Source organism: Polistes canadensis, unplaced genomic scaffold (assembly GCF_001313835.1).
Source record: "Polistes canadensis isolate GaletaPanama2010 unplaced genomic scaffold, ASM131383v1 scaffold_6, whole genome shotgun sequence".
Lineage (NCBI taxonomy): Eukaryota > Metazoa > Arthropoda > Insecta > Hymenoptera > Vespidae > Polistes > Polistes canadensis.
The window spans coordinates 1716264-1738956 of record NW_014569553.1 but is presented as its reverse complement, the minus strand read 5'-3'; the positions used below and the strand labels follow the sequence as shown (position 1 = coordinate 1738956).

Genomic DNA, 22693 nt, shown 5'->3' with positions numbered 1-22693 from the left:
TTATATTTTTTTAAATTATATTATTAACTTCCTTTTAAAAACATTGAGATTAAATACAGAATTTATATCATTTCAATAGTACAACAAAATTTAGTTGCGTCGTTCAACCAGTTAACTGTTATAAACTAGTATACTCGTCACAGAGAAATGGCAATATTTTGTGTTATGACGAGTATATTCGTGTGGAAAAAATAGTTACTATTTATTATTTAAATAGCACTTTTATTAAAAACTAATATGCAAAACTTCATATGCAAAACTTCATATGCAAAACTTCATATGCAAACTATATGTTTAAATTAAGTAAATAAATCACAATGTTAGTAATAAAAATTATTAATGTTATACAAAAATAAAATAACCATTTTTGATTAGAACTTAATTCAATATTATAAGAATTACACATACTCTGTATTTGGTGAATATACTCGTCATCGCTTCATTTTGGCAACATAATCTAATGGTAAGTACAGACTTTTCAAAGAGATCACTACAACTAATATAATTATTTAACATGTTAAACGCTGTAGCTTTTAAATTATCGTGGCGTAAATGAAGTCCAAACAAAATAAGCTCAGCCGCTAACCCTTTCGCTCCGAAGGGGCGCGTATATATGCGCCCTCAAAGAATGAACATTCATATACCGCGTACGAAGAGCGTACATAAACGTTCAAATCATATATATTCGTAGCATTCCGTACCTCAGTGTCGACTAGTCAATAATACGTTCCGTTCACAGCTATCATGTTATGTCGCTAGATTTTACGATTAGATTTATAAATATCGATTTAAAAGAAGACCTACATTACCTTCAAAACAAAATTGACATTACCGACCTAGCGTTATGCCATACATAAAATACACTACAAGATGGCGTATGACTTGATCCGAATAAACCGTAACCATTTATATATATATCGTAGAAATAATTAATATTTCTCGACAACAACGGTGAGGTCGCTTTTCTTTCTCTATTCATAACCCAACGGAGAAAACCAAGCAGAGAAACGAAAAAGGGAGAAACGAAAAGGGATAGAGAGAAGTGAAACGAAACTAAACGAGTACTAAGTTACACCCGCTTATCTTTAACATAAATCCTAGTGCGTAGCCTACCTGTCGACTATTGTGGAACGCCACTATACCTCCCTCTATCCCTTTTAACGTCGAACTGTCAAATCTAAGGAACCTTGTTTGTATACGAAATTCTTATCGAGCCTTTGGGGTTCACATCGCGTCTCGAAGAATACGACAGGTCAAACGAACGAGACAAACATAAAGCAGGTTCGTACTCGATTCGGGCGTCCTTTATAAGAGGGATGAAAGGACCTCGACGTCGAACGAGAAGCTTTTTACACACCTTCACCAAAGTCAAAAAGCTTCGGCCGTGATGTGACACCGGCGCTTTTACCATGGACCTGTCGCTTCGTTGTCTATTTTCTTTTTTTTTCTTTAATAATCGTCACTCCTAATCGCTATCGTTATCGTGCACCTTCCAAGCGTTTATTCTTATTCTTTCTAATCACTTAAGTTAAAAGTTTTTACTCCTATCTATTACCTATATATATATATGTATATGTGTGTATATATATATATATATATATATATATATAAATGATATATATATATATAAACAAAAAAGGATTCTATACAAATAGCGTGCACTTAATTCATTTTGAACGCTGTCATGAATTTTTGTTTTTCTTAACCTAACATCAGATCAATGACTGATGATGATAATATTCGAAGATATACGTCACGTATGTATATATCCGTAGGTATACATGCATGTCATATGTATTTTATAAAAATCACTATAATTCTTGAAGAAGTAATAATGCGATTACTTTTTTTTGCATTTGTCTACGTTTGAAAAGTGCAACTCTTGTGTGTCATTACTAATAATATTAGTTTTCTTTTACGATATTATACGTAATCCAAATACTTCCTGCTTTTTCGTCTCTTACTTTTTACTACGACCTACTTTCTGTACTTTTAATATTTTTTTAAAATTTAAGTTTAGTGTTCATTATTATCTGCATAATTTCTTTAAAAAGAAACATCGTGTCCACGCGTAGATTTTGTATTCTTTCTTTAAATCAAATATTATTTCACAAAATTAGTTTGATCAACTACTCAATTGGAATTAAGAAAATAGCCTGCTTCCTTTTTTTCTTTGAGTTTTTAACATCCAACGTATAATTATATTGAGGTAAAGATTCTTTTGTTTAGTTAATGATAAAAAATCAATGTATGCTGTTATATGTTATAATCTCTTTATGTATACAGAATGAGCCGCATAATGGATGAAAAAGAAGAGTTAGTTAAAAAAGCTTTATTTAGCTTTGTAAGAAAACAAGTACCTACTGCACAGCTAAGGTAACTTTATCATAGTATTATAGTTAATATATATCCATTACTTATTGTTTCTAAAATATGTATCTATTGTATTTTTTAGTTTAATCGACGATATTGTACTCAGCTATGTGGTAAGCATGGTAGAAGAAAATGCTATGGAGGAAGAATTAGATGTGGATGGTTTATGCGAAATGGTTTCTGCTTGTCTTCCTGAATTTTCAACTATCGAAAAAGAAGCTGTATCGAAATGGTTACTTGACGTTGAAAGTAAACTACGTCAGGGAAGTAAGGAAAATGAAAATTGCCAACCCCATGATCCATTGAGTCATATTAGCCTGGCAGCTCTTTTACCACCTGGTACTCAAAGAATGCGAGTACATCATCTCTCAGAAACTAGTGATGCGGGCAGCGATTCCAGTGGAGAATACTTTTCTGAGGTACACACAACCCAGATGCATCTACCCCCTTTACACGCACACGATTATTTTTATAATCTAATTAACTTTCTTACCTCTCCAGGAATCATCTTGGCATCAAGTTGCACTCCTACAAGAAATGTTTCCAGCTGCTAGCCCAGCTGAAGCTCGACATTGTTTAGCAGTTGCTGGAGGTGATATAGCAAGAGCAGCTCAATTAGCTTTGCATCGTCAAGAAGCTGGCCAAAGTATTGTCAGCAATCTGACATTTTTAACGGTATGTATTTATCTAACATAAGTTCATATAGACGTATTTTCAATATTTGAAGTAATTTAACAGCAAATACATGATACTTAATATGTTTACATGAAAAATAAAGAAGGGTAAATTTATGTATACTAGCCCAATGGTCGGAATAAAGCCAGGGTAAATGACGAAGAATTGAAGTCACGTATCATCGCTCGGTATAGTTACGTCGACAGGGATGATGATTCTCGCGAACATCGTCCGGTTGCGCCTAAAACAGAACCAAAGAAATTAGTGCGCTATCTGGACAATAAAATCGTAAGTGTAAAAGGTGAACGTTATACTGAAGTACGAAGAGGAGGCGAAGATGAGGAAGGCAACGAAGGCGGTAGAAAACGAGGTCATTGCCGTCCGTAACCAGTCCCTCTGCCTCCACCACCTGACCCACCCCCTTGGAGGCATCTGATTTCTAATTAAGCCTTCGATTTAGATTTTTCCCATCTCGCTTATGTAGTGGTACGCGTGATACGTATTGGTAGTATTGGATTTTAACAAATATCTCGATGACATCTCTCTCTAACTGATATTATTATATTTTTTTTAATATTTGAAATGGTATATTTTTGTTTACATCTTATGACATGTTATAAAAAATGAACAAATGTGTAGTACAAAATAAGTTTATGCTCGATTATTATGTATGTACTTATAAACAAATATGTGAAGTTGTTGAAATCCAATACGTAGTATATGGATACAAATTATGATATTTTTTTGATCGAGCGTACAATGGCCATGGAAAAAATACTTGTATCCATTATTTGGATATATATGGTTGTACAGTTAGTGAAAAATATTATATTACAGATAAAGTGATTGATGATTAGAAAAGACTTGTAAGAAAAAAAAAAAGATTTATCATAGTATGTCACATATAATCATAATCTAGCAAATGACAAAATTTTTTGACTCTTGCAGCTAATAAATATATAATAACATGTCTTATGGGAACGAGTTAAACATGCATTTTTCAAAATGTTAATTAACAATTATAGGTTCCTACGAGCAACATTTATATATTAATTTATATATTAACATTTTATGTTAAATTAACATATATTAACATATTACATACATGTTAATTAACATATTTTGACAAAAGCACATGATTTTTTTATGATTGTTTTATTTAAAACATAAGCTTCAATCAAGTAAGTGAGCTGGCTATTGTAAACTCGGCTGTAGCCCATTTATTCCAACAATATTCTGTCAATGACCTTTGATACTTTATATTTTTGCATATCCTTATTTTTATTGCTCTTTGTGTCGCATATTATTTATTTAATGTGTAAGAAACTTTTGGTTCCTTACTATATTTCTATCAACACGTATCTTCTTGCATTTTTAGTTTATCTATAAAATGTATCAATAAACCACCAATAATACGAGAGCGTATAGTTTCTAAGTGTGATCAGTTGCTTCAAATCTAAATAAATAGACATCATGAAAAGTTTCTCTTACTGCATGTTCATAGTGCGGAGAAACTTATGTATTAAATTATTCCTATGATGATGTTTGCCAACTAGTGGCAAAATGACGTATACAAAATGAATTTCTGATAATTGCACTCTTGATAAAATAAAGTATAAAAAATAACATTTTTTTGACACATCTATTTACAGATTAACAAGAAGCAGTTATTTTAGTGTCACTAGACTAGATCTTTAATGAAGCATTTTAGTAAAATATATAAGCCATTATAAAAATATGACTATAAAAAAAGTCATTGTCCGTTAAATAATCAAAAATCGTCAGCAAAAAATAATAATTATATTAAGATAAAAACATTTTCTGCTGACAGTATCGACAGCATAAAATCTTGTTTATTCGGTTATAGTTAATGAACGTACGTATGAAAATGTTTGGTATTATAAATTAATATAAAGTTATAGATTTCAAGTCATAAATCTTAGTATACGTCTTAGGTAGGCAAGAACATATATACCACACATTTAGGCGGGATAAAATTTGCTTACCACGCCATATGATTTATCAGTATTACTATTTTTACTGCTATCATCACTACTTTTAAAAGATAGTATACACATAACCACTGTTACAGTCTTTTTTGTGTTAGATAACATATAATCTATAATAGAAAATCTGATCAAATAATTTGTAATATTCTCATGCTGTTAATTGTGACATGTACTCCGCGATACTATGTTTATATTGCACGTATTGACAGCAAACTGATAGAAAAATGAAAATTGTCAAATAATGTATCATCATTGCTGTCAGTTTATGGAATGATAAATTTTGTATTTCTATAGTTTTTCCATTGTGTATAAAATGATAGCATTAATCAGCTCTTGAACTTTTATTATAATACAATTGCAATATGTGCACATTTTATGTGTGTATATATTTACTATTTATTCTGAAGTATGTTTAATCTTAGTAGATAAGAAACAATACCTATTTTCTGCTAACAAAATATCATTTAGTTGATGGTTTCTTATATAGCTTATATAATTATTATATAATATTAATACAGCATATAAATTATATAGTAAAATAAAGTCAACATGCACGCGTAGTTGAACATGTTTTAAAATATATTACTTTTGAATTCTATTTAGGAATATAAAATTTTTCTTTTTTTTTTCCTCTCTTGTAAGCTTTTACATACTTCATGAAAAAGATTATAAAATATATCATACATGTCTCATAACGGGCCAACCCTTGCCATAGATAATTATAAATTAAATATACCTATAACATATAACTATATTAATAATTATAATCTCTGCAAACATGTTCTTTGTAAACTAAATGTATTCTACTACCTGTGAATTTAAAAATTATTACTGCTTCTCCAATATTTCAGAAAATATGCACATATTATATATGTATATATATATATATAAATATATATATGTCATATATATGTCATAGATATTTATATCTATATGTATATATATATATATACATACAGAATATAAAATAGAAGCAAAGTAGAGTACTTTAGTTTTTTGCAAAATTTCTGTAGATCTCAGCTTCATACGATATATATGCATTTTGGACAATGATTTCTAGATTACCATACTATATTATACAACATAGAAATTTCATTTTTATTATGTTTATTTTTAATTATGTTGTAACAATCATCTTATTGTTATCCTTTATCAATCATATTGTCATGGCTCAGTTTTGTTTTAATATCGATTTAATAAATTCGATGATTCCATAGAATTTCAGTAATTCTTATAAATCCAATAACTTAACAAATAAAGAAGCGATATTACATATATTAGCGACATTGAAGAAAACAAGATTGATGCCAAGTGCTTAATAAGTTTTTACATCCCGTTAAACAACATATGGAAACTTCGGGGCCTTATAATATGGTTAAAAAGAATAAATCGGTATCAGTATTTTTTATTTTTCAGAGGAAACAAGTTTCATACAAACTCGTTATTAACGTAAAAATTTGAAATTTGTCAGATATTGATTTGTGTTTTAAAATATTTTCTTAATATAATCCCTCAAACAAATTAATAGATACAAAATTATATCATAAAATTAGGCCATTACTATACATTTTTTTATATAAAAAAAATAATTATTAAATCACCATTTAATAGAGGACTAATTTAAACTTACACACATACGCATATATTTATTTATTCTCACGATTATTAAATATTTTATACTTATCACAACATATTGCGCTTGTCAATATACATTTGAAGATAAGGATAATTTGCACTACTTTATTATGTATTGTTTCAAGAGGAAATTTTTTTTGTATTCAAAAATAAAAATAATGTTTTGTTTTTTTTTAAAAAGAGAGAATAATTCACACATTGCTGTGAAACCTTTTCGTGTAAAGTATCTTGTAGCTAATGTACTCATATATACTATGCTTCGTTAAATTTAAAAAATAAGTATATGTGAACACGATAGTACTGATTCTAAGTGGTTTCTAAAAACTTACAGTCGTTCAAAGTATATATTAAATTTTTTTCAATTACATTTAAAACGACTTCTACATTTCTTCCATCAAAAAAGCTTATTATTTCTTTCTGTTATTGTCATAAAACTTTAACATATATACTTTTCCTGATATATAGCATTTGTAATTATTTATTAATAAAAATTATAAATATAAACTTTAATTAAAAATGAAATCATAAACACTTAAAAGTTAGCAGCAATAAATTTAGCTTATTTATCAGATGCAAATCGAAAAATTCCAATTACAAAATCGGAGCTAAAAAATATTCAATAATAATGTTTTTTTTATTTCATATAAAAAAAAAAAATTATATTTTACCAAAATTTTTTGTATAAAGGGAATTACTGTGACGCCATCTGTTGTAAGCAAGCAAAATATATTTTCTACCGTAGATATAAAGTACAAGATCAAGAAATAAGTTACAAGATCAAAAATATGTATACAGAATTTTATATTTGAATAAAATAAAAAGTAAAACTAAAAAAAAAATAGTTTACTTGACAATATTTTCGTTGTATTGAAGAGAAAATAATAAAATCACGTTACAATTCATTGCTTTCAAGCTATACCGATTAGCCATATTGCGATTAGACATTACTACACTTGAAACCTATAAATAAAAATTCTAACAGAAAGTAAAATCCATTATAAAAGGCATAGAATTGTAAACAAATTCAATCTTAATACAAAACATAAAATATAAGTTAAAAGTGTGATGTGTACGATGAAATAAGTAAATTATACAAATCCAATTTATTACTTATCTACTTTCATGCAGTAAAAAGACATTTATTTTTTTATTGTTATAATTTTTTAAAAAAATAATAACAATCTTACATTATTCACAACCCCATATACCTACCGTTGATTGTTTGATAATATCTCTATTTTCCCTTCTAACTCTAGTCACTGCACTAGCTTCACCTTTTACTAAAATCTTTCTAGAAAGATTCTTTTTTTCTCGTTTTTCTAAAGATCGTTTTGTTCTCTTTTTTATATCATCTGGTGATATAATAGTTGTAGCAGAACTTCTAGCAATTCTTAGATCTTCATTAACATTTTCTTCTGATAAATCAACTTCTTGCATCGATTGTTCCACTCGTAATCGTAATTCATCTATATCATTTTCGAAATTGGACTCTTTACTATTATCATTAGCATTATCACCAGCACTAACATCGACATCATCATCATTGTCCTCGTCGTCATCATAATCATCATTATCAATCTTACAAGTTTCTTCATTTTCTTTCGCTTCAAAACCCATTTCTATTAAAACATCTTTTTCCATTTGTTTTGTTAGACCACTAGCTTTAATTTCTATGTCAACACAATCTTCTCGTCTAAAAATATGTCGAATATCAAATAATTAACTGTATGGCAAAAAATATATATTTACAATAAAAATAGATTTAACTTACAGAATATCCTTAAATGTTGGGTAAAGTTCACTTTCATATCCAAACCTTCTTCTAAAGAAATCACGAATACAATTGACATCACGTTCAAAATAAAGTTCTGCATTTTCATGCTCGGTAGAAATCATTTGTGGAAAATCAATAATAATCGGTTTACCATCATTCGTAATCAAAATATTAAATTCATTAAAATCACCGTGGATAACACCATGATTTCCAAATTTGACGATTAAATTCATTAATTCGTCATACAATTCTTCCACATCACTTACTTCATGAACTTCACATCTATACATTGAAATTTCATTTGCTAACGGTAAAAAATTTAATACAAATTATTAATTCAATTCAAAGTAAAAAAACTTACAAAGGTCCACCTTCAACCAGCTCCATAACAACGCAATGTCGATTAAAATCAATTGGTTTTGGTACTGGAAATCCTCTATCCATGAGTGCTTGCATATAGGCAAATTCCCTTGTTGCTGATATTCGAGACAGATATAACCAGGATGCAGACTTTCTATGTTGATGATAATCTCTTTTTCCTTTGATGTTTCGGAAACATGTTCTACCTAATCTATGTAATTTCAAACAAATTGGATTTCCTTCTTCATCTGCCACTACATAAATGTTAGATTCTTTTCCAATACCTATTTGATTTCCAAAAGAACCAACAACACCTCTTTGTGCCAGTACTTTTAGAGCTAAGTAATCATAACCAGCATTTGTTAAACGATAACCATCATCTACAATAATATACTCAATTATATAAAATATATTAATGCTTATTAAAAGTAAAGTTTAACAAATAACGTACAATGTTTCCCTCTTTCATAACTGAGTAATCGATGTTTACACAATTCCTTTAACAATTTATGAACACCACCATAACGCAAATTTGCTATTTGCGCAGCAAGTGAAGCTGGTACAAGCTCATGATTTTTCATACCCATTTCAATCTGAAAGTTCCATTATAATCCATACACACACTGGATTATGATAAATTTAATAATTTATAATTATATTGTTTATACTTACTGCCGTTAATACACGGAAATCTTCCCGCGTTAAATAACGCAACATCGTGACATTTAACTTTCCCATGATTTAATTCTAACAAATATACAATTTTATAAGTTCTTTGTGTTCATGTGCTTTTACCTTTCCATCAACTCTTTCGTTACCACCATATTTTCTCATCCATGAACCATGCGATAACGAAGCTATACTACTGCATTGATGCCAACATGACAATGATTGGAGATTGTCTCAAGTTTCAGTATTAGTAAACGTCGTTGTGGTGTTGATTAAGAATAATATTTACATAATATAATTTAATAAAATGGAAAAAGTTTCACGTAGACGTAATATTGAAAAATCGAAGAAAGGTACACGACATAAAAGTAAGAACAAAAGTTATGATAAGAATTACAATAGTGACGTTGAACATCATTCACAAAATTCTAAATCTCATAGAAACTCGAAAAAATCTAATACGAGAAAAAAGAAATCTAAGGATGTTCGAAATTTGTCGAAATCTCGCGAATCACGGAAAAAATCGTCCAAGCATAAAAGCAGAAGAAGGTAAAGTATTTTTAAATAAGCTTTTTTCAACCTAACCTATATTACGAATACTTTTTTGTTTAATAACGAAATATTAATCCATTACAGATCATCCTCATCTTCTTCTTCGTCATCGTCATCTTCGTCGTCCTCTTCTTCCACTTCGTCATCTTCGTCGAGTGAATCAAACAATTCTTCTTCTTCAGATACTTCATCTGACTCAACGAAACTATTAGAAAAATTGCAGAGGCAACGTCAAAAACAAATAGAAGAACGTAAACGTCAGAAGGAATTAATGAAAGCTGCAGAAACACCAGAGGAGAAGAGAATAAGACGATTAAAAAAAAAAGAAGCTAAAGAAAGAAAGCGTAAAGAAAGAATGGGTTGGGACAATGATTACTTGCATTACACAAATACAGATAATCCATTCGGAGATGGAAATTTACTGTCAACGTTTGTATGGTCCAAAAAATTAGAAAAAGAAGGTTTGCTTGGTGTTAGCAGAGAAGAACTTGAGACTAGAAATAGACATAAACAAGAAGAAAATAGAAAAGAATTAGAGAAAGTTAAAAAAAGAAGGCAAGAAAGGGAGTTGGAGAGACAACAAAGAGAAGAAGAAATGACGCTGTTGCAGAGAGGAAAAGAAGCTGCGCAATTAGAACAATGGGCTAGACAAGAAGATCAATTCCATCTTGAACAAGCAAGATTAAGATCACGTATTAGGATTCAGGATGGTCGTGCTAAACCAATAGATCTTCTTGCAAAATATATCAGTGCGGAAGAAGAAGTCGATGCTGTGGAAATGCATGAACCATATACATATTTAAGAGGACTACATGTTAAAGATTTGGAGGATCTTATTGAGGACATTAAAGTCTATAAAGAATTAGAAAGAGGAAAAAATTTGGATTATTGGAATGATATAACTGTTATTGTTGAAGATGAATTACATAAATTGCGGAAATTAGAAAGATCGGAATATGAAGTAGCTGTTGGCAGAAGAGAAGGAATTCATTCGTCAGTGGCAAAAGATGTTACTGCTATTTTTAAAGGAAAAACAGCAGCTCAGCTAGAATCACTGCAATTACAGATTGAATCTAAAATAACCGGGAAACCGGAAGGCGTTGATATCGGTTACTGGGAAAGTYTGTTGTCACAATTAAAAGGTAACWTATACTAATCTAATATAAATAATATGTAAATTACATATATTTTTGACTTATAAAATGAATGAATTTTTATAGCTCATATGGCAAGAGCTAGATTAAGGGATCGACATCAAGAGAATTTACGTAAAAAATTGGAGGTCTTGATTGCTGAACAGGGTGTAGCTAGAACAGAAAGTGAAGCGGAAGGATCTCAAGTACCAAGCGAGCATTCAACAAAACAGGAAGAACTTACTACGAGTAATATTATTGAAAAGAGTGAAGAAAGTCAATCAGAGTATGTATACATGTAATCAAATTTTGATGTTTGTTTTTTAAATCATATTAACTATTATTTCATATGATTGTTTTAGGGACGAACAAGAAAATGGGAATGCAGCAGATGATATGTTATCTGAATCATTTTGTGAATATGAAACAGGTGGTTATTCACCAAAATATATACTTTACTCTCAACTAGAACCAGGAACTTTAGTTACTTTAGAAGAGGATGATAATCAACGTTTAGAATATGCTAGAAAACAAGTACTGAGTACTGGACGTAAAGTTCAAAATGTAATGACTGTAGAAGAACAAGCGATGCACAGAGAAGCAAGGAAAAACATGGGTTCGGACGAAGCACAATTTAGTGTAGAGTCATCGTTGGAAGCACAGATTTATTTATGGTCCGATAAATACAGACCTAGAAAACCAAGATACTTTAACAGAGTTCACACAGGTTTTGAATGGAATAAATATAATCAAACGCATTATGACATGGACAATCCACCACCGAAAATTGTACAAGGTTACAAGTTCAATATATTTTATCCTGATCTCATAGACAAACACACAACACCGGAATATTTCTTAACTCCGTGTGCCGATAATAAAGACTTTGCTATTTTACGATTCCACGCTGGTCCTCCTTATGAAGATATCGCTTTTAAGATTGTAAATAGGGAATGGGAATACTCATATAAAAGAGGCTTTAGGTGTCAATTCCATAATAATATTTTTCAATTATGGTTTCACTTCAAACGATATAGATATCGTCGATAATATACCAGAATTTTATATTGTTTTTTTTGTAAATGGACATGTAATATACAAATTATACTATAATTTAAGAGAAACCAATTTTTTAAGATTATACTCTAAATAAAAAAGATAGCGAAGTAATTATTGTAAAGTAGAAAAAAATAACATATTATTTACAAAAAAAGAAAAAGAACTCGTAATTTATAATTTTCTAGATATCGTCTTAATTCTTTCGTTTGTAGTGATACGCACTTAGCGTACCGACGTGGTACACTAGTGCCTTTTCTCCCTATACGGGAACCATTTGAGTCAAGATTTTTATATATAACCACGAAGCCCATGTAGCTTCGTTTATATAACGTTCGAGAGACATTAGTCTTATATATGGCGTCCAAGAGTATACTTGTTATTAATAATAATAAATGTTATATTTTCTTCAATTAAAACTCAGATTCTTAATTTTTAATGTTATTTTATTATCTTTTTTTTTTTTTTATTATAAATGTACAAAATATTTCGTTACAAACATGCAGAGAATATACATACTAAAATATTATATTATATTAAAACAAAATGGTAAACAATAACACAAGCTATGTACAAGCTTTTATGCGGATAGTGTTTTAAGCCTTTAAACTTATAGTAACACAAGAAAATTTTATTTCTTCTATATAGTTGATCAAATATGAATACTGTAATTTACTTTGCTGAAACTTAAACATCTTTATTTATTATTAAAATTTAACATATTAAACACCACGTCAGTCACCAATGACTGTCAGTACAATTTTTATTCTAGCCACGTCCATCACCAATAACTAACATCCTTGTATATTTCTCTGACTAATGGATTATCGTGGCCTGAACAGAAATCTAAAAAAAAGAGATTCGATGCTTAACGTGTTAATATTTGTTATCAAACTTTTTAAAGAAAAAGAGAAAAAGCAATAAAATTTAATAAGGAACATAGTTATATTTATGAAATGTAATTCTTAGATCTAAATGATATTTACTAAAGTTAAGCATTATATACATATCACATTTATACTAGGATTTACATATCTTCAATGCTATATTTAAAGTGGAATTCCCAACATAGACACAGATATGTACATATGCCTCATATTTTAATGCAAGTGTATTATTTGTAATATATGATAAGTCAAAATGCACCTTGATTTATATTTCGATACCATATGTAAAAAAAAAAACAATTTCTGTGGAAATACTATATAAACGATATAAAATAAAAATATAGTATTTATAAATTATCTACCAAATGTAACAGGTTTTAAGTAATAATAAGTGGGAATTAAATTAACAATGTGTTACTACCTTGTAACAAACGTATATCAAATATAAACTAAATATCTTATATTAAATGATTTCGATTATATTGCCGTATATAACCTTTTCAATATATCTTGACACCATCATACTTGGTAATACAAATTAGATAGTTTTAAACATTCAGCATAAAGCTATATTAGTCTTATTATTATCATTATCATCTCAAAACTTATATGTATTTCTCTTTATAATATTGTAACGACGAATCTAATAACGTTATCACTTTACATTATGAAATTATATATATATATATATAATTATTTTTTTAAATTATATATTATAATTGTTGTGCAGAAAAATTGGCCCAAAATCATGATCAATTATTCTACACTGATGTAAATGTAGTTTTAATGTACATTAATCAACACCTTCTGCCAAATTTTGTGTGTATTGATTAATGTTTTAAGATGTTATTTAATGTTATTAAGATATTATAAGAAATAATTGACCCAAGTTCATTCTCAATTATTTCATCAATGACGTTAATTTGTAAAGTAATAATTTGGTTAATGTATCACTGTTAGAATAGGATTAATTGTATAGAGTTTACATTTATGAATACTGTTAATAATAATGTATCAAAAATTAACACGAAAGTTGTATTGTATCATAGATTCGTTTTTAACAAAGACTCGTCTTATATGCTTGTGCATTTATCTTAAAATCAATAATTTCTCTTATTATAATACTGTTAACATTAAATTATGTTTATAGAAAGTTAAGAGAGCAAATACATTAATGCCTACAAAAGGCTGCGTGTTTTACTGGAAAAATTGGAAACAAAAATGCCTTACATGAAAAAATATAGGTCCATCCTTAGAATATTGCCACTAAAAAAATTTGGACTCTTCTGTTATAATTAATTAAACCTGAAAAAAGTTATGAATTTTAGAATATTTTTTAGCTAACGTATTAATATAATAATGATTTACAATAAATACCTTTTTTTTTTTTTTTTCTTTTACATTATATCTCTTCATTTATAATTTATACATAATCAGATCTATCTATATCAGTCTTATTGCTATTAATTTGAATACGTAAATCGTCTAAGGTATCAACTTTCTCACTTTCTCCAAATATAGATCCTTCATCTGACAGTTCTGGGTCTTTATTTATTATTTTATGTTTCTTACGATCTCGTTCTTTCTTGTGAGATTTTTTTATTGAAGTTGTTTGCAACAATCTCATATAATTTTTTACCATTAAACAGTTTGGTGGAGTTTTATTAGATGAGGTAGTATCATTTGTTAGGATATTTTGTCTGTCATTAACATTAACATCTTGATTGGAAGTTTGAGAATCTTTATAAATTGTAATAGTAGAATTTTGCGCATAGTTATTACTACCATCGCTTAACATATTTGTTGAACAAGTATTATCAGCTAAACTTGATTTATTATCATTTGATTTAGAAACTATTGTTGAATGTCTATGATTATTCTGCAAAAATTTGTTATCATTTTTCTGTAGAAATAATTTTTCTTGTTCTAATATAAGACTTCTATGCAATCCATTTCCACGTTTATCCTTTTTATGAGATTTTTTAATGGAATTAACGTTAGGAAGTAATTCTATTGTAGACATATTTTTGGGTGTTGATCTTCCATTTTGATCTTGCGTATCAGGCTGCTGTTGTTCTTCAACTGAATTACTTTTTTCATTACTTGTTTTTAACAAATCAGTATTTTGCCCTGGTAATACCGTACAACCAAGATGTCTTAGAATGGGGGTTAAACATCTAGATGCATCGATATTTACAATCTCTTCTTCAAATGAATCATTTTTATTTGACTGTACTATATGTAAATCATCAGATTTCACATCAGTTTTTAATAATGGTCTTCTTTTTTTTATAGGTGTACAAATTTTGAATTCCTCCATATTTCTACCCTCATTTTGCGTTAATTTAGAATTGCACAATAAATGTAATAAATCATCATCATCATCATCATCGTCATCTGGTAAATAGGACAATATTTTTCTTTTACTTGGAGACACCTTACTGTTAAGATTGATATTATTTAAATGTAAATTAGACATAGCGCTATCATTTTCAATAAATTTGTTCTTTATTTGTCGTTGATCTTTCTTGGTAATGTCATTGTGCATTTCATGTTGCACATTATTATAATCCGCATCTTTATTTAAAAATTGTTGACGTCGAATAAATTGTGAAACGATTTTATTATGTTTGTCTTTTTTGTGTGATTTTTTAACCGAAGTAAAGTTTGACAATAACAGCCTGCTAGAATTAACATTTTCAGGTGTACTAGCACGAACAATACTGTCTATATTAACACATTCCTCATTTGTTGGAATATTATTATCATTTTGATTATCTTCTGATACTTCAAAATGCTTATTTTTAACAGTATCCAGTTTTGCTTCCTTAAGTTTATGTTCAAGATTTCTAGGTAAAAAAAGTTTTTTCCTTTTTTCTTCCTTAATCTTCTTATGAGACTTTTTAATTGATTCAGTTTGAATATGTTGTAAGAAATCTATTTGATTTTCTGGAGTCATTACTCTTACTGAAGATACAGAATTTGTTTCAAATGCTTGTGGTGTTACTGATCTACTTTTCTTATTGGCATTACTAGTACTTGGTAGGGGATTTTGAGAAACTGTGTTACATATTTCTTCCTCAACGCGAGAACTACTAGATTTTGTATCCATACCAGTAATAATATCCAGACCTTGATTGTTTGTTGTGTCACTTGAACTATTTATTAATTCATAACAACCAATACTATTTGCTAATATATTGTTACTACTTGAGTCATAATCTATGTTATCATCACTTTTATTAAAATTAAGATTGGTATGGCATGTATTATTTTCTCCTTTTATATTTCCTTGTCCTATGGAATATTCAAAAATAGATCCTGAGTTAGAAAGTTCATCTCCAGAAAGTAACATTGAAATGTTTTTTCTACTTTTATCTTTTTTATGAGATTGTTTAATAGAATTTGTATCACAGACAGATACAATATCTTTTTCAACCATAGGTGGACTTAAGGGTCTTTTTTCTCTTCGCAGATCATCAAATTGCTTAACCGTGAAAGGATCTGTTAGTTTTTGTAGTACATTTGTATGTTTTATAGATAAAGTATCCATTTGTCGTAGTGATCTTTCCTATGTAAGAGGAAATAAAACAATACTTATATAGTAAAATAATAAATGCATAATTTTATTAAAAAGAGTTAATAGAATTCTATTCTTACCTTTTTATGACTTTTCTTTATGGCACTCATACTTTCCGGAATAATAGGAATTGTATTTTCAGGTGTATGCGGTCTTTCATCATCTTCGTTAGAAAAATCTGCATACAAATTTCTCGGTGTACTAATATTGCAGCGAGTATTAAAATTTAATGCTTTTCTATTTTGATTAAAAGAATGTGAAGGTGAACAATTCATTTGTACAATGTCATTGATCTTTTCATTAAGACTCAAACGTAAAGATGGAGAAGATATATCCATATTCGGAGATGAAACATACATCCTTTTCTTAGGTGTAATATAATCCAATAACTTTTTAGCTTTTTTATTTCGTTGAGAAGGAGTTTGATTTTGATTTTCATCCATCGAATCAAATGATGTAAGAAATATACTGCTTGTACTCGAATTACTTGGACTTGTGTCAAAATTCAAAGTTTTATTAATTTTAGGCGAAGATGTAGTCAAATTGAAATTTATATTATCTCTTGAACTTTTAAGATTAGAAAATTTCTTTGGACTTGGAGTTAAATTAAAATTTAATGTCTTTTTTATTTTCTTTCTTTGATTGTAGAAGGGACTGCAATTAAAATTAAGTGCTCTCATTATTTTAGCTGATCTTGTTAGATGCTTTTCGTTATCCACATTACTACTTCCTGAACTAGAATTAGGAGATTTAAATAAACGATCATTCTTATAATTATCAAAGCTTAATGATCTGTTCATTCTATAACAAACGAAACCTCTATTTCTTCGTGATTTAAATATTCTTGGTGATGTATATGACCGTTTCAAAAAATATCTATTATCATTAGGCGGACTCAAATCTGTACGAAATTTTAGTTCTTTTCTTTCATTACTCAAACTATGTTCTTCTGTAGAATCATTTTCTTTTGCTGTTATATTTATCATTTGATTATTGAACATAATCTTAGTTCTTCTTTTTTAGCAAAAGTATAATACGTGCACGAATACACGTTTATAAGAAAGCTTCTTTTTTTTTTTTATCAAACTTTGAACGTTCAGTTTATAAAAATAATTATTAATAACTGTGAAATAAACATAATACCAAACTTCAATAAACCAAGTAATAAAATTCTAATAAACAATGTTTACTTTATAACATAACTGTTTTTTAAGAATATATTTTAAATTTTATTTCCCACAGCAAGATACCTGCAATAAAAAAATGGAAAACATTAAATAAGCGGAATTATTGATAATAATTTGTAATTATTTTAAGTTTCTTGCTAAAAATAATACAATCGCATGACTTTTCTCCGAATATACATGAATTTAAAATTGAATATAATAAAGCTACACAAAGGATGCAGTATCTTTTTAAAATATTGAAGATTTGCATTCTCATGCAGAAACGCAGAAGCATCGACGAAGCGTGGTAATTATGACGCTTCCATTTAAAACTATATGGACGATTTTATATGTCATACAATGGTATACTTATACAAGTAAAATATATAAGAAAAATCATTTTCGTAACGAAATATAAATATCTGTTAATGTATAAAAGAAAATAGATGGAAATAAGAAGCTTGCAAGTTTGTACAAGTAGAAAGTTGTAAACGCTTTACCTACTTTTCCAAATATGTATGGACGCCAGAACAAGGTTATCCAGTGATAATGTCGTGCTTGACAAAAAATTCTCTTCTTTTCTTTTTTTGTTTTTTCTTATCGATACTGCCCCGATTGTACTACAAAATATAATATGAATAATATCCAAACACCATTGCACGATCGTAACTCACATTACATACTTTTTTATGACTACGACACGTAGCTTGTAGTTCTTTGGCGTGGGTTATAGGTGGTGCTGCACGAAATTTAAAGGAGCAACAGGTTGCTGTAACAATGGCGGTCCAAAAGAATGTTCAATTTTTCTGGCCAATTATGGCCCGATCATCGAATTAATAAAAATTTGATCTAATATTTATTTTTTACTTTATTTTCATATAATTTCTTATTCTTTTTCCTTTTTCTTCTTTATAAGTCGATTTTTAAATCTACTTAAAATGGGAGACTATTTATTTACCCTACCCAAATTACTATGAGAATTGATATATGTTATGTGTTAGTAATAATCTGTAATCACAATATAAAAATTGGCCATCCCTAAGTTTCAATCCGTATATATAAAGACAATTTTTCAAATTTTTTGTATAAACTAAAAGAGCATTATTCGAGCAAAAATTTCGAATTTACAAGATGTGCTTATTGTAAATTAATATTATGCTTTATATATATTTATGGTGATAAAATTATCGTCTAGAAATTTGTAAATCTTTGGAGAAAAAGAAATAGAATTTTTACAAATTATTACATCAAATTATTATATCATTAATCATAAATTATTGTATAAATATTTTTATAAAATTAATATAATATTTTACTCTTGCATTCATATGAAATAAACTTACTTTCGTATTAGGAAATTGAATTGAATTGAAAAAAAATGTTCACTATAAATGTTAAGAATACAATTTTAATAAAGCTAAACTTCTTTGAAAAAAATTGTTTATTATTAAAAGAAATAATTTCTTTTTGTTTGTAATTTATTCATGTTTATCATTATTTTGCATTTATATTAATTTTTTTCATATTATATTAAATATTAGAAAAATTATTATAATATTCAGAATAAAACATTACATGAAGAATTATTTAACATTATCATGTTTATATACAATAAAGAGGCTAATTGTGACTTCTTAAATTGATGATGGTATTAAATATTGAGTCCCCATTATTTTGTATAAAAACTCTAGGTATAAAGGATTTTCTATTTACATTTATATCTTACCATATATCAATATAGATACAATATTTTTGTTCTTGTATACAAAAGTATTTTAAGTAGCTTGAAATAACACAGCAATAATGTTTTGAACATTTTTTGTTACAGTATTGTTATACATTATTCAAATATGCCTTATATGGAAACTAACAATGTATTCAGCATTAGTACGTTGAACTGATATAGCAAATGGATCTGTTGGGTGAAAAATAAATGCTACTAATCTTCTTGCTGCAGTTGGTGCTGTACGACCAAACATCCCAGCATACATTTTAAATTTCAAAAGACCCGAATCACGCGCATAAAAGCTATAACAAATAAGAAATCGCATGTTAACTTATATAATTGAGGCAATGTAAGATAAACTTAAATAAATAATGTACCGAATAGGATGTTCTCCAGAAGCTTTGGGTCGTTCCATCATAGATACCCATTTATCATCGTAACAAAATAAAGATAAATCAAGATATGGAGAACTTGAATAAGACTGAGCGCAAATTGGTAATTGAGCAAGTAACCTTTTTGTAGCTTCTGTAATTCCACCATATCTGGCACTTACTATTGTTTGTTTGAACCTCTGTTGCATTAATCTATAAAATTCATTAAATTATTAGTAAATATATTTTAAATATTAAAGTAATTTTTATATGCCTTTTTTTTTATAAAAGAAAATGTTATACCGTGCATAAATATTATTTGATGGAGAGCACATGTATTGGCAATCTGTACTCATTCTAGCATTTCTAAAAAAATCACTGAAGTTTTCAAATTGGGTCAACAATTGAGTAGATGCATTATCATACACAGCCAAAATTTTAGCAGTTTCCATATTATATACAACAAGAAGAGCTGGTTGTGCATTTGGTTCATTTGCCTGAAGAGTTGCAACTTCTTCACTAGCAAACCTTATAAGTATATGATTTGCATCTAATAATTGCATTTTCCACATTCTTAATGCATTCAACTGAAATATTATGTTATAGTAAAAATATTAATAAAAATATGTTATTTATTAGTTACATATTATGATATAATATACCTGATCAAAATATTGATAAAATCGTCTTAATTCATATGGGTCATTAGTTGTATTACTTATATATTCTGCCCTCCTATATAAAAATACTAACAATTTGTGTTTAAGGCTGTTTATTCTGGTATCCCTAAATGATCTATAATTTACGCCACGCCATGCACCAAATGAAAATAAATAAGTTTCATCTCCCATACAAAACCTATTTTTAAATGATTTTTATTTATTTAATGAAAGACTATTTTCTTATATATTTAGAACAAAATTGGTAATCAAATGGTTATAATCATACCTTCCTATTAATTTGATATAAATGAACATTCCATTAAGAATTTTAAATACATGTATTGTTTGGTGTTGCACAGATAACACAGCCAAAACATCTTTGTATAAATAAAGACCTATGTAAAATTTAATATAAAATAATTATTTAATATATTTCTATAATATAATAACTTTATACAGTTCATTATCTGAACGTCGATTATCTGAAAATCGGTTATACGATTATAGAATGAGCCACGTATGTACGTATTGCAGCTATGTGTTTAACAATGTTAATATTATGGGAATAAATGAAGATAGGACAAAATAAAGTACCATTCACACAAATAGTGAAGCAGAAAATACATTAAGTATTGTCATGGAATAGACAAAACATCAAAATAAAATAGGTGCTGTACAAATGTTCATGTTGGACGGCATCCTCAATTTAGCAATATCTAAAAACGTCTAATTTTTGATATTGCACTTTTCTTATTATTAGGTATGTTCGTTTACTTATAAACCATTCAGATTGAAAGATAATCGACATTCTAGTGTATATAAATACCTTGATTATGAGATAAATATATTTTATCAACTTTGAAATGTCTAATATGACATAATTTTCCATCTCGTATGTCAACTAGGTGCAGAGTATAATCCTCAAGTGGAGATCTCGGATTAGGTGTCAATGCTTCATTATTTGAATAAATCTTTAAAAACACACAATAATGTATTCTTAAAATAATATTTATCGAATATGTGTGAAACACTCCAAATAAAATTATTATGGAGTCGTACATTTGTTAAATCGAATAATTCCATAAAACAAAAAGTACAGAAAATTGATGAAATTACATACATTTATTATTCAACGGCTATAAAAAAATATTGTTATTTAATGGTATTAGGCTTATTGTTAAGAAAATTTATTTTAAATATGCTAAGTTAAGCATTAATTAAAAGCTTTGATACTAAAACTAAAAGAAATTTTTCAAGTAGAGTTAATCAATTTGGTCTGCGAATGGCTTAATAATTCATACACAGTGTATATTTTTGTACATACTTGATAAAAATGAGGCCTGAGTTCATCAGGAATATGTGCCGCAGAACCCACAATAACATAACGACAATCATCCGTAAATAAACTACATTCTCTGTTTAATTGCTGGTTGCATTGAACTACATTAATCGTCCATTTAGCCTATAATTGTTTAAAAGAGTATTTATTTAGATTTAAATACACATCAAATTTAAGACGCACATAATGACAGGATAAATACCTTGAAAAATCGACTGAAAACATTAGACCTTATATTAATATTAACATCATCATTTTTATGTCCTATATATTCTCCTTCAATATCAGCTAAAAGATCTGCTGCTGCAGATGCTCCGCGATATTCATAAACTTCTATAGACGTTTGATCTGCACTAAAAGCTATCAAATATTTTCCATCTGGACTGAATTTTCTGAGAAAACATGGGGGTTTTTCCACATTCATAATTGTAAAATTTGGAAATACATTTTGATAAAATTGTCTAGCATTATGAACATGAGTTCCAGGATATGGACAGCCAAATGTTTCTCTTCTTCTAAGTCGTACAACAATATTTTGTGGTCCAAATTTGCGAGGTTTAATGGGAAAAGGTTCTGTCACAAACTCGATTTTACCATTTTTTTCGGCCATTCTATATAATTCCAAAAAGTATACATAACACGTAAATATGCGTAATAAAAATACGGTTGTTTACATAGAAAGTTTGCAACATATATATATTTATATATATATGTATATATGATGTA

General features: G+C 28.2%; 5 protein-coding genes across 9 annotated transcripts in view; 2 read left to right on the top strand and 3 right to left on the bottom strand.

Annotated features, from left to right (window-relative positions):
• The first annotated feature begins 923 nt into the window (after positions 1-923).
• On the top strand, positions 924-3610 carry LOC106789689 (CUE domain-containing protein 2). Of its 3 annotated transcripts, none has more exons than XM_014754132.1 (5): positions 924-1281; positions 2287-2376; positions 2456-2792; positions 2875-3048; positions 3175-3610. In XM_014754132.1, the coding sequence occupies exons 2-5, from the start codon at positions 2288-2290 to the stop codon at positions 3433-3435; spliced, it is 861 nt and encodes a 286-aa protein (XP_014609618.1). In that variant the 5' UTR covers positions 924-1281; position 2287; the 3' UTR covers positions 3436-3610. The 3 variants fall into 3 exon arrangements, with proteins under 3 accessions (XP_014609618.1, XP_014609609.1, XP_014609628.1); XM_014754123.1 differs by lacking the exon at positions 924-1281 and adding an exon at positions 1716-1771; XM_014754142.1 differs by lacking the exon at positions 924-1281 and adding an exon at positions 1736-1757.
• Positions 3611-6293: 2683 nt separating this feature from the next.
• LOC106789418 (serine/threonine-protein kinase RIO2) lies at positions 6294-9676 on the bottom strand. Its single transcript, XM_014753598.1, has 5 exons — positions 9499-9676; positions 9278-9419; positions 8828-9206; positions 8464-8748; positions 6294-8385 (listed from the first exon to the last, which is right to left on the bottom strand). Exons 1-5 carry the CDS (start codon positions 9562-9564, stop codon positions 7881-7883), a joined length of 1377 nt encoding a protein of 458 aa, XP_014609084.1. The 5' UTR covers positions 9565-9676; the 3' UTR covers positions 6294-7880.
• Positions 9677-9692: 16 nt separating this feature from the next.
• Positions 9693-12650, top strand: LOC106789409 (cactin-like). Its single transcript, XM_014753585.1, has 4 exons — positions 9693-10044; positions 10132-11189; positions 11268-11466; positions 11543-12650. The coding sequence occupies exons 1-4, from the start codon at positions 9803-9805 to the stop codon at positions 12228-12230; spliced, it is 2187 nt and encodes a 728-aa protein (XP_014609071.1). The 5' UTR covers positions 9693-9802; the 3' UTR covers positions 12231-12650.
• A 257-nt stretch (positions 12651-12907) lies between these two features.
• LOC106789399 (GATA zinc finger domain-containing protein 14-like) lies at positions 12908-18625 on the bottom strand. 2 transcript variants are annotated; one of them, XM_014753572.1, is made up of 4 exons: positions 18370-18625; positions 16784-17953; positions 14501-16694; positions 12908-14428 (listed from the first exon to the last, which is right to left on the bottom strand). In XM_014753572.1, exons 2-3 carry the CDS (start codon positions 17702-17704, stop codon positions 14547-14549), a joined length of 3069 nt encoding a protein of 1022 aa, XP_014609058.1. In that variant the 5' UTR covers positions 17705-17953; positions 18370-18625; the 3' UTR covers positions 12908-14428; positions 14501-14546. The 2 variants fall into 2 exon arrangements, with proteins under 2 accessions (XP_014609058.1, XP_014609049.1); XM_014753563.1 differs by having other exon boundaries at positions 18374-18625.
• A 923-nt stretch (positions 18626-19548) lies between these two features.
• The window catches only part of LOC106789799 (DET1 homolog), a 3695-nt gene continuing 550 nt past the window's right edge, over positions 19549-22693 (bottom strand). For both annotated transcript variants that reach the window (XM_014754298.1, XM_014754307.1), the window contains exons 2-9: positions 22170-22578; positions 21953-22090; positions 21455-21599; positions 20915-21023; positions 20629-20824; positions 20270-20553; positions 19973-20179; positions 19549-19897 (exon numbers count right to left, since the gene is read on the bottom strand). In XM_014754298.1, the coding sequence (XP_014609784.1) occupies positions 19714-19897; positions 19973-20179; positions 20270-20553; positions 20629-20824; positions 20915-21023; positions 21455-21599; positions 21953-22090; positions 22170-22577 (1671 nt within the window). In that variant the 5' untranslated portion in view covers position 22578 and the 3' untranslated portion in view covers positions 19549-19713. The remainder of the gene's footprint in view (positions 19898-19972; positions 20180-20269; positions 20554-20628; positions 20825-20914; positions 21024-21454; positions 21600-21952; positions 22091-22169; positions 22579-22693) is intronic.